The sequence below is a fragment of the Centruroides vittatus genome, unplaced genomic scaffold (genome assembly GCF_030686945.1).
Source record: "Centruroides vittatus isolate TY-2023 unplaced genomic scaffold, ASM3068694v2 contig_18, whole genome shotgun sequence".
Taxonomy (NCBI): domain Eukaryota; kingdom Metazoa; phylum Arthropoda; class Arachnida; order Scorpiones; family Buthidae; genus Centruroides; species Centruroides vittatus.
In genome coordinates this window covers 5245166-5257238 of record NW_027121101.1, presented here as the reverse complement: position 1 = coordinate 5257238, position 12073 = coordinate 5245166, and the positions used below count along the sequence as shown (strand labels likewise).

The 12073-nt window shown below is 29.9% G+C and overlaps 3 protein-coding genes across 3 annotated transcripts in view; all 3 read left to right on the top strand.

Annotated features, from left to right (window-relative positions):
* Positions 1–11080, top strand: part of TrpRS (Tryptophanyl-tRNA synthetase) — a 143013-nt gene extending 131933 nt beyond the window's left edge. The window contains exon 9 of the mRNA XM_067263837.1: positions 11070–11080. The gene's annotated coding sequence lies outside the window, so the exon portion shown is untranslated. The remainder of the gene's footprint in view (positions 1–11069) is intronic.
* sip1 (septin interacting protein 1) overlaps positions 1–12073 on the top strand; it is a 354828-nt gene that overhangs the window by 190768 nt on the left and 151987 nt on the right. The window lies entirely within an intron of this gene.
* Positions 9814–10194, top strand: LOC136969749 (zinc finger BED domain-containing protein 5-like). The gene has a single exon (XM_067264026.1). It carries the CDS (start codon positions 9814–9816, stop codon positions 10192–10194), a length of 381 nt encoding a protein of 126 aa, XP_067120127.1.

The window sequence follows — 12073 nt, the reverse complement described above, 5'->3', positions numbered from 1 at the left end:
ATTTTACAATTTAAACAACAAGTACTGTCAAATTAAAAAAATCATTATGAATGTGGACATGTTCTCTAAGCAACATAGCCATTACATTTGCTTAAACAATGTTTCCATATAGCCAACAAATGCAACAATTATCTTCTAAAATTTAGCACCAGATTTAAATCCAAGTGGTTATGATTTATCTATTGGCTACATGATCAGTTGAAAAGTACAGACTGTCCATACTAAATACAGACATATGGTAACCTTACTTTAATCATATATTGAATTTCACAAAATCATTTAAACAATGGAAAGATATACTAAATGTTATGGAACTCAGCATTAACAAGTAGGTTAAAACATTAATTTCTCTATCCTTTATTACTGTTTTTTTCCCCTTTGTATAATGGGGAAAAAAAACTTCACTTAAGTAGTAAAACATTAAGTAAAATAATTTAAAAGATGACTTCTAAAATATGGTCTGATTAATTCTGTAAAGAAGACAGAAGATAAATTTTTGATATCTGAATAAAACAAAATTTATTATAACTGCAACTATGGTAATTAATTAATAGATTTGAATAATTTCTTTACTTATAGAATCATTCATTTCAAAAAATGAAATTTTAATTTGATATAAAAAAGCTCTACAGTAAAAATATTTTTATCTACCTCTTTTTTTTATATTTATACTTCAGACAACAATACATTAAGTAATAAAGATACCTCAATTGTAATTTTAGTGATGATAAATAAATTGTTTCCAACCCATTAATGAAATAATGTTTGAAGAACTACTGGATGTGTTTGTTTCTAAGAAAAACAAAACATGAGATTTCAACTGCCAAGTACCAAAGAAAAAATAGCCTTGACAATAACAGAAAAGTGCATTGCTTTTCCGTTATTGGCCATTTCTAGCTATCACTGTGGTAACTGTAGTAATGCTTGTGATTTCTTTTCATCTGTGGTTCAAATGTTTAAAAAATTTAATTTCTTCTAAAGTTTTTTTTATTTAGATATTTTTACTGATATGAAGAATTTTGTTACTGTTGTTTCAGTGAAAACATTACCTACAAAAAAGGTATTCGATATTCATAAAGTTTCTGTTTAATTAATTTGGAGGTGTTAAATTACACATCTATATTATGATTTTCCACAGTATTATCTGTTCATTTCAAGCACCAATTTTTCATGGTCCTAATTGTCGAGTATTTATGACAGATGCCAATTGATACTAACAACATATTAGCCATCATTTTTAATGCATTTCTGGAGTTTGAACTACAAAGTCACATTAAATCCTCAACTTAAGAAAAGGGTTTTGTTGTTGTAATCGTTAATTCATATGAAAGAAAAATAATACAAAAGAAATCACAATCAGATATATGCAATAAATACACCAATACATGCAAAAACTGGTCAGTGAATATTTAAAAAAATATGGGTTTATCTATAAAATAAGATTTGAACCACAGTTGCTAGAGATAGAGAGAGAAAAAAATACATCTTATTTGCTAACATGAAAGCTGGTAATTTGTGTGATCATATATATTACAAATCTTAAGGCCATTTTTTGACACTTGGAAAGGGATGGACTAGAACATATATGATACAGGTTATATACATATTGATATTAAATTAGTTGAAAAATCATTGTTAAAAAATTTAAAACTTCTTTATAGAGTATTCTGTTTTAATGTAATGGAAGATGAATTATAAAGTTTTAAAATGTTTGTTATAAAATAATTAATGTCTTCCATCTGAATCTAATTGCTTTTAAAAATAACATATTGTTCTTTATTTATCAATCAAAACTTTTTTCTTGTTCTCCCTATTATAAAAAACTGCTTTTTACAGTGGGTAGAACAAGTTTTAACAGAAAAAATATATGGTAATACATTAGTAAAATTTAAAATTTATCTTAAGTTAGTGACTGATAAAAAAAAATCAGCAAATTTTAAACAATAATTTAGAAAAATAGCTTTGCTTTTTGACATTGGGTGAAGTGAATGCCTATTATCCGATCTTTGAGACAGGTCAGGGTTGAGCAAGAAGCAAAATAATGAGTGAATAATAGATTACTGTTATAAACAACACAAAAAAACTGGATAATATAAGGATGTATGGAGATCCCTGTTTGTCGTCCTGTAGTAATCTTTTCCTCCAATGACTATCACTACACCAACATCCCATCTGATGACATTTCCTCATTTAAAAAAATTGATATTTGAATTTTATTCATAAGCTGAAGATGATTGCTTAAAGCTATTAAAAATTTATGACTTTTGGCTGGTATTTTGGTTTGTATTTCTTTACATTACTGTTACAGTAGTTCCAAAATAATTGCCCTTTAATTTATTATAAACTATTACTCAATTTATCACTCTACATCAGTGTTCCTCAATCTTTATAAACTGCAACTAAAGGATGTTTTCAGTCAATATTTTTCTAATTGCCTCCTAACAAAATTTAAAACTTTTACTACTTATTCACAATACTCAAAATCAATCATCATCATCTTATTTGTTGTGTATATGACCATAATCTTTTGTCTTAGTGTTACTTAATATTTACTCCTGTCTGGTATAGTTCCCAATATTTTTTCATACCTAAAATCAATTTTTTTCTCCTGGAACAATATTTCTCTATTGAAGAATGTTCTATATCAAGACTTATGATAAATTTTAATTTCTCTGGGTTCACAAAACTGAATTAGATAATAAATATAGTTTGATAGTGTCTTTATTTTGGAATGGAATTTATTTTCAATATTAAAAATTATAGAAGACTTAATTATACAAATAGATTTTCATTTAATTTTTTTTCCTTTTATAATCAAATATTTCAAATTTTACTCTTTCAGCTTAATTTATTAATTTAATATTAAAATCTAAAATATATTTTCTTAAAAATGATTTAACAATTACTCATACACTGGCACACAAAAAATTCAATCTATTTTATATGCATGAATTGAATTGTACTTTTATTGATCATTCAATAAATCTTAATGTAAATTGTACATTATCATATGCTATTCAATTTTGAGTCACATTTGCTACAAATTAATGAATATAAATAATTGAAATATGTAAGTTCTTCTAATTCATATTAATTTCAATTACTGTTTCAATTAATTTTATTGATATCTAAAATATAGTGCTTTGTCGAAGCTTTATATATAAATTTATATATTCAAACTTATCAACTTTCAATTTCAGTCACTCTTCAGTTTAATGAAGATTGTTTTTTCTTTTACTCTTTCTGTCCTGTGGGCACTAGAAAAAAAAGGGCCTTTTAAAAATTAATCAAGTCCATTGTGGGTTAGGTCAGGTCCATAATGGGACAACTAGTGGTGAGGGATGGAATCTAACATATCCAGGACAGATCATCCCTGAAGAATTTCAAAGGTTTTTCAATGTGTTACTGCTCTGAGGATTCAGGAACAAATTAAGATGACAGCTTAACTACTAAGCCATCTGACCATCAATGAAGATCATTAAGAATGCTTTAAAACATTTATTTATATAAATTAAAAAATCAATTAATGTTTGAAATTCAAAGCTAATTAAATAATTCCATGATTTTTTGAAATAATTTATTAAATTACATATGTTTAATGTATCAATATTTCTTGAACTATTTTTATATATAGTATGTATTTATAAAATTTGTTTTTCTTATTTTTCTAAGTTTATTTAATTAATTTAGAAAAATACAGAAGAAAAGATTTAGTCTATTGTACCACTTAAAATTGCAACCGCAAGCTAGGCAGGTAATACAGTGGAACCTCAGTTAACGAACTTAATCCGTTCCGCAACTCTGTTCATTAACCGAATTGTTTGTTAACTGAAGCAATTTTTCCCATAGAAATTAATGCAAATACAATTTATCCATTCTAGGCTCCAAAATTTTTGTAATTTTATTTGTAAAAATGGGTTTTCTTTGATGAAAATGTAGGAAAATGTAGTATCTATCATCACAGCAACAAACTTGTAAACTTTATTCAATAAAATAGCACTGTACCTACCTTCATTTGTTGTAGTTGGTGGCAGAGGAGTGGAGATATACAGAGCTTAATGCTTAGATGGGGGAATCCCCATCCAAAAAAATAATGGGTAGCACTTCGTCGGGAGATTCTTCGAGTCGAGGTTTCTTTTGGTAAGGAACAAGAAATTGATCTAAAGTTGATTGTCTTACTCTTTTAATCAAAATTTTTCTCAAATGCAATAGTGCATTGTCATTTTCTATTGCCACAATCACTTTTCTCTTTCTTGGATGCCATATTGATTAAATATATAAATCAAAAAACTGAAAAAGGAAGTTTAGCACAAACACTCAGAAAAGCAATGCTTAACTCATGCATGCCTAACAGCAACTAAAATTTGACACAAAAAACCGTTACGTTCGTTATCTGAGACAAAATTTTTGCAAAATAAAAGTTCGTTAACTGATTGGGTTGTTAACCAGGGCATTCGTTACTGAGGTTCCAATGTACTACAAAATATGCTATCTAAGGCTTTAGGTTGTTTATCAATTTTATAAACATGTGATTCATTTAATACATTCTGCTTCTGTTATTATTCTTTTCTTAATGTCTCCTTCCATTTTTTCAAAATGAATGAGAAATGTCAACTACCAATGTTTGATGAAAAGAGTCAAAATACTCAGAGGTATTCATCTAAAACTTCAGTAAAAACTTTTAGTAGTTTCTATTTCACTTGTCAATCAATTACACATAACAGAGATTGCAGCTTCCGTGCCTGTGAGTGCTGCACAGCACTTCAATGAAGTCAACTATGACAAAGGCAAAACCATGGTAGATATGGTAACCATACTTGGAGGATTTAGGCTAGGAAAATCACCCCTACCTCCAAAGGTGCCCACATTAGTTTTCTGGCAGCTGACAGTTAGGTGAATGTCAACATTCAGTGGCTTGGATGGCAAAGATGATGATGATCAGTGGGTCCTTAATGTCTGGTATCTCAATGGACTGGGGCTTCACAATTACCAATGAGGAACTTAGTATTCATTAATAAGATGATTCCAGAATACAGTAGTTCATTTTATGTAATTAGCACAAACAAATTCAAAATTTGAAACTCAAATATTTCAGTAGTCAGTATATGTTTTATAATAAACACAGAAGTTTATTTCGCATATTCCTGTTCAGGCAAATTTATTCCTGTATTGAAACTTAGCATATATAAAATCATATTTTTTACACTTGCTATTATTCTTTTCTTTCATACTTCTCAATGCACATTGTTTTGAACTTTGGCAATTTTGGTTTCTTTTACAGAAAGGACAATTCTCAACTAGGTACTGTACCTGTACATAGAGAAATTTCTTTAAATGTTATTAAAATTCTAGAGTATTTTACTTTCACTTGTCGTATAAAAATTGGCAGGTGATTTCAATGTCAATATTATTTTTATTTGACACTGTATAGTTATTTTATCAAAAATAAAATGCTACTAAGTGCAAGTTACAATGTTATTGTACTTTTTAGGGTCATCTGATGCAATTACCTATTTGGATTTGTTTGATAAATTATATGGTACAAATACAAGCCTAACAAGAGCAGATGCTATTTCTTATTTAAAGTTATTTGTACTTAAAAGTATACCAAATGCAAACCACAAGGAACTAAATTACAAGCTAATAAAATTTACAAAATATCTATAGACATTGGAAAAAATGTAGACACAATGTTAATCTATTTAGGAAGTCTAATAAAGAATGGTTAAGCTTATGTTTTCAAGCTTATGTCTACTGAATTCACTGCTGAGGTAGTACATTCTTTGATACTTCTTCCTTATAAGATTGAAAAGTAAAGCTTGCAATGCATATATTTATCCTTGTTGGCATAGTTTTTGAAGCCAAAAGTAAATCTTATTTAAACGTAACTATATATGTATATGTATATAGTTACATACTGATTACATATATAGTAACTATCTATATTAAACAGTTTACTTAATGAAACTAAAGATTTTAAACTTGCATGTAATGGTAATTCTGGTCAGAGTAACCACAAATATATAGTCAAAAATTTTCAATGATTCATCAGTCTTTATATTGTCATTTGTTCCTCTTCAGTTATAATGCATGTAACAATCAATACAATATAAAATAATTTGGGAAAATCCTGTTCCATCTGCTACAAGATTCTTCAGACCAATAAAATTTATATTTTGAAGGAGTATGAAAATCATATTAAGAGGTAAACGAAAATCATTTTGGATCAAATATTGAACCGTAGCTCAAAATTCTTGGTTTTGTATGCTAGCTCCAGTTCACAAAATATTAATTCATGGAAGCAAAATTATTAAACATGCCTTATTATCAATTAGACATTTGGGTGAAGTAGTACAGAAAGCTAAGAATAAAGAATTTACTCCTTATTAGCAATTACAAGAGGCAATGATCCTTACTGTTACAAATTAGCTTCTTTCAGAGTAATTACAAGGACAACTTGCACTCATTGTACCAACATGGCTGATACAATAGATGAATTCAGGTAGATCACTAGGATAGTGCAAAAGCATGGTTTTTCAAAAAATTAGTACATAAGTTAGCCCAAAACTTTAGAGCCTACAAAATGCCAATGGTTCTAAGTTGAGCCACAATGCTAGTTCGAACAATAGGTCAGTTTTTCACAACAGTACAGTAATTAACTATGAACAATACAGCTAAAGCCAAAAGCATGCGCATCACATATGGGTGCAATCCTAGCATATACAAACTTTTACAGAATGGAAAAGATCCTTTAAAAAAAATGAGAGCACCAGGTGTATGTATGCAATGATCAATTCCAGAGAGATCTTGTTTACATATGATCTACAAAAAAGATCCCTAAAACAATGTGTAGCTGAACATGAATGATATAATTAATAAGAAAAGAACTCCCACCCTCTACTTATGCATTGAAAAAAGATGTTGAAGCTAAGTTACAACAACCCACTATGATAAGATGCACTATTCACATCGAGCAAATGAGGCAATTAGAAGCTCTTGAAATTTTCAAAACTGACCAACGAGGACATCATATTAATTTTAATGAGGAAAAATAAATGTTAAATCTAACTAAGTGCCAAAAAATACTATTATTATTAAACTAAAGACAGACTAAAGGAAATAAGAAAAATTTGTAATTTTTATCTACTTCCTGTTTACTAAATTATAAAAAATGTAAGAAATTATTACATTCATGATATCTAAACTATAAAGTATAGAAAGAAAATAAAAAATGATAGAAAAATAGACTTTGAAAGCTGTGACTTTCTAAAATACAAACTGCAAAAATATAAATACAATTTTGAAATTATTGTTATATTAGAAATACTCAGAACAGCAAACTAACTTAAGTGTTCCTATGATTATTTTTAGAACATTAATTCCTAGGCCAGCATTCTTAAAATTTTAAACAACTTACCTTGAATAATATGAATTAAGTAAAATTTTCTTTGAAACATTTTGAAGTGCAAGATGTGTTATAACTAACAATTTATGTTTGAATAAAAAACCAGTATCTATCATAAAACATGAATCATTTAAATGTTTTTGTAGCTAATCTGCAGGAACCTATCCTTAAAAATGATATTCGTACTGTTACTAACAAGAAGTTGCTAATGAGGTCAAAGGGATCAACTTTATAGATTTCTTGCTTTAGATTTGACAGAAGTTTTGATAAGACCAAGACTGCAAACGATGAAGTAATCCAGACATTTTAAAGCATCATACACATCACTTTATTATAATTAGCAGTCAAACTTTAAAACTTTAATTTGGTTGAAGTTTTTGGATTATTCTGTGAATATCATTATTCCTAAAAAAAAATAAAGACTTACTTCATACAATTTCAATCTTTTAATAACTCTCAAATACTGGAACAGTTCAACAAACCCACTACATTCTTTTATATAGTACTTTCAGCACCGATGTTTATTAAACATTAGAAAAAATGACAGAAAGCAAATGTTTTTGGCCACTTTAGTGGCCCTTGTCAAGTTACAAAAAATTTTTTTTTTTACACTTTTAAATGAGCTTGTATGTTAGATAAAATAAATTTTTTTATGAACAAACCTTTTTACTTAAATTCTAATGAAGTTAAACATTTGAAGTGCAGAGATTCCTATACTTGTATGACAATATAAAATAAATTAAGAATTTAAAAAAATTTTTAAGATATATTTCTAAACATGAAACATTAACAAATTAAAACATATTACAAAAATTAAAGATTAAAACATTCAATCTAAGGCTATCAATAGTAAAACCAGCATCAATGACAGAGTAAATCTGCCACATTTGTGGAAGATTTACTCTGTCATTGTTATTAATACACTCCCTTTTTTGCTTATAAATTTCAATGGCCCCAGCTGTTAAGAGTTTTTGTGCATCATAAATGCTTTGTATTATTTTCACCTCTCCCCATTGAGGGACACCCTGGGCTCACTCACAGATTGGGCCAATGCTGTTACATATCTCCGTTTTTGGATGTTATACATGTGTTTTTTAATTCTGGTAGTCAACAATTTACCCATGAAGCCTATATAAGCTAAATGAGTGTTAAATTTTGTGTCCACTAGTCGTATTCTATAGACCCTGGAAGCCCTTTGTATGTTTAATTCATCTTTACCATTAATTAGTGATTTAAATATTATAGGGCAACATGTATAAGTTATTTTTGGCTTATGTAAGGACTAATTTAGGCTCATAGTTTTGGACTTGTCTTTTTTGCTCCATGTTATTACCCATATTGCCACTACTATTGCTTTTAGCTTTTATATCTCAAATTAGGTTGGAAATAAAATTTATGCTGTGCCCATAATACATCTTATTTAGTATTTACCTTGAGAGAGCAATGAGTGTATGCTTGATTTTATAAGGGCCCTAAAGGCCATTTTTGTATCTCCTGAGATTGTTGGAGTTAGATGGTATGAATGCAGCTTGTTCAATAGCTTGTGGTAGACACTTATAATTTTCTTATGTATCAGCTCAATTTCCTGGTTTAAGCAATGGACTTTTGCATTGCTGGACTGATCTGAAGTGAGAGTTAAGCCACAGTTGTTGTTAAATACTTGTAGTAGAGCATCCAAATTAAGTTTGTCTTTCCAAATAATAAAAATGTTGTCTACATACCTCATATACAATCATATGCAAGGAATAAAGTCCCTTAAGGCTTGCTGTTTGACAAAATTTATAATCAATTTATATAAATCTCCAGATAAGGCTTCCCATTGGGACTCCCTGTTTTTTGTATGTATGTAAAATTGTTGAAAGCAAAAAAGGAAGAAGTAAAATAGTAAGTGCAATAAGTTCAGGATCTGCTAATGGTATATGTGTGTGTCTTGTCCTATAATGAACAAGGCATCCCTTAGTACGCAGAAGCATGGTTCAAGTTTTATTGAAGGGTACAATGATGTGAAGTCCAGCACTTAATGAATGCTCTGCACTTGATAATTAAATTGGTTTTAACTTGGATGTGAGCTCCAAAGGGTTGGCCAGTGTATTGGTAACCTCTAAGACAGTGGTTCTCAAAGTGGGTTCCATGAAGCAAGGTCAGGGGTTCTGTAAAGCTACATTGAAAAGCAACATTTAATCATAACATAAGAAATCGGTACATATCATATCTTATGACATCAATGAATTCCCACTGACAGCAAGTGTTCCAGACTAGATTATTCAGAGTTGGCAACACTGGTGATGGCTGGCTTTGTCAGTTAGTTATGCACCAACTTCTCATGCAGGAAGGTTGTGCTGCTCTACTGTTACCACAAGCATTTCTTCTACTCAATAAATTATTTCTACTATTTTTAAAGCCCTACAATGGATCAATGGTTAAAAAGGATTAGTACAGCAACAACATCCAAAGAAGATAGAGAAATAGGTAAACTTGCAAAGGAACAATCTGCAACTACTAGTTCAAAAAACATGGAATATGTTCCCTCTTGTTCTGAATGGCAGCCAGGCAAAAAGAAACGCAAGTATGATCCTCAGTATTTGTCATATGGCTTTACTAGTACTGGTGATGAAGAAGCCCCAGACGCCATTTGTATACTTTGTCACATAAGATTAGCTAACAGTTTGTTGGCACCAGCAAAGTTGCAAAGACACATGGAGACCAGGCATAGTGTCTATAAAAATAAGGATAAATCTTTTTTGAAAGGAAACTTGAAAGTTTCAATAAAACTACAAATTTCATGGTGAAGAAATAAAGAACAGACAATGAAAATGCAACTGAAGTGTCATATAAAGCATCTTACCATATTCCTATTCATGACAAAGCACACACTATTGGTAAATCATTGATATAACCTATATTGAAAGATGTAGTTTCATGTGTATTTGATGAAAAGTCTGCTCAAAAGATTGAATCTATATCTCTATCTAATTATACGGTGTCGAGGCATATTGCTGATATTTCTGAGGACATTGAAACTGAACTTATTTCACGATTGCATGCATGTGATGCTTACGTGTTACAAATGGATGAGTCTACAGATGTGGCTGGACTGGCAATTCTACTTGTGTTTGTTAGATATGACATCAATAAAACAATTAGGACAGTTTGCTTTTCTGTAAAAGTTTAGAGCTTCATACCACAGGAAAAGATATATTTGATTGTGTTGATAATTATATAACAAATCGTGGTATTGGTTGGGATAAATGCATTTCAGTGTGCACTGATGGAGCGAAGGCTATGATGGGAAAATTATCTGGCATTGTAACTAGAACAAAAAGTGTTGCAAAAAACTGCAGCAGTAATCACTGCATTCTTCACAGATACACATTAGTGACAAAAAGAATTTCTGCTTCATTAAAGGTAGTTGTGGATGAAACCGTGCAAATTATCAATTTTATCAAGACTTGGCCATTACAATCAAGAGTATTTAAAGCTTTATGCAAAGATATGGGTAGCCATCAAATGACTCTTCTTTTACATACAGAAGTAAGGTGGCTTTCAAGAGGAAATGTGCTGGTGAGAATGGTTGAATTGATAAAAAAATTGCAGTTTTACTTTCTTGAACATAAATTTAATTTGTCTGACAGATTAAGAAATAATGTACGGTGTGCAAAACTTACATATTTAGCAAATGTTTTTTTAAAGTTGAATGAAACATGCCTATCTCTACAAAGAAAGGAAAAACATTTTTCAAACTCAAGATAATATGATAACTTTATCTTTGTAAGGAACTGAGTCCAAGCGTTATTTTTATTTTATTATTATTTTTCGTTTTATTATATTTTGTTTGGGGCTTATGTTTGTTTAGGACGAAGGTTCCCCACCACTCTCTTATTAGTAACGAAAAAGGAAGATAAAACAACTCATGGAAAAAAATAAGCGCCGTAGGAAAAATCTCGCGCACTTGCGCTGCCCAGCAAAAGTAAACGGTCCGTAAAAAAAAAAAAAAAAAAAAAAAAAAAAAAAAAAAAAAAAAAAAAATGGAGGGGGGAGTCCCCACACTCACTAGTAAAGAAATACTTACTAAAGTAACCCAGCTAAAGTGTGACGTCACCTTACAGTATAAAACCCGTACGTTAACCGAAGGAGGAGGAGGTGAATTTCCAGAGGAGGTGAATTCCAAATTGAGGTGAAGTCCAGAGCGAGGTGAATTTGAAAGTGAGGTGATATTCTGATAGAAGTCCAGATTGATAATTGGACGATCTAAGGTGTTAAAGAGGAATTCGATTGACGATTTGACGATATCAAAAGGATAGAGGAAATAGGTTCTTCGTATAGTGAGGTGACAGATAGACGTTTAATTAGTAAGAGATTTTGTTCATAGTTTCTAAGTATTTGATTTGTCAAATTTTCAAAGGGAAATTAATATTAAGTTAAGCTAAGTAGCTGAGTTTATTGTCGGGTTGACTTGTTGATTTTTGTTAATAAATTTTGTTTGGATTATTGACATTTGTATGTAGTAAATGCTAGTTACTAATTAAATATATTTGGACTTTTTGATTTGACTTGATATTTATCGTTATTATTACTAAATTTTCGGTGCATGCTTAAAAGCCCAGGCCTGGCAAACTAATCTTGAATCCGCGTAAAGTACCCGTTAGGTTAACGGAAGTTTTACCGATT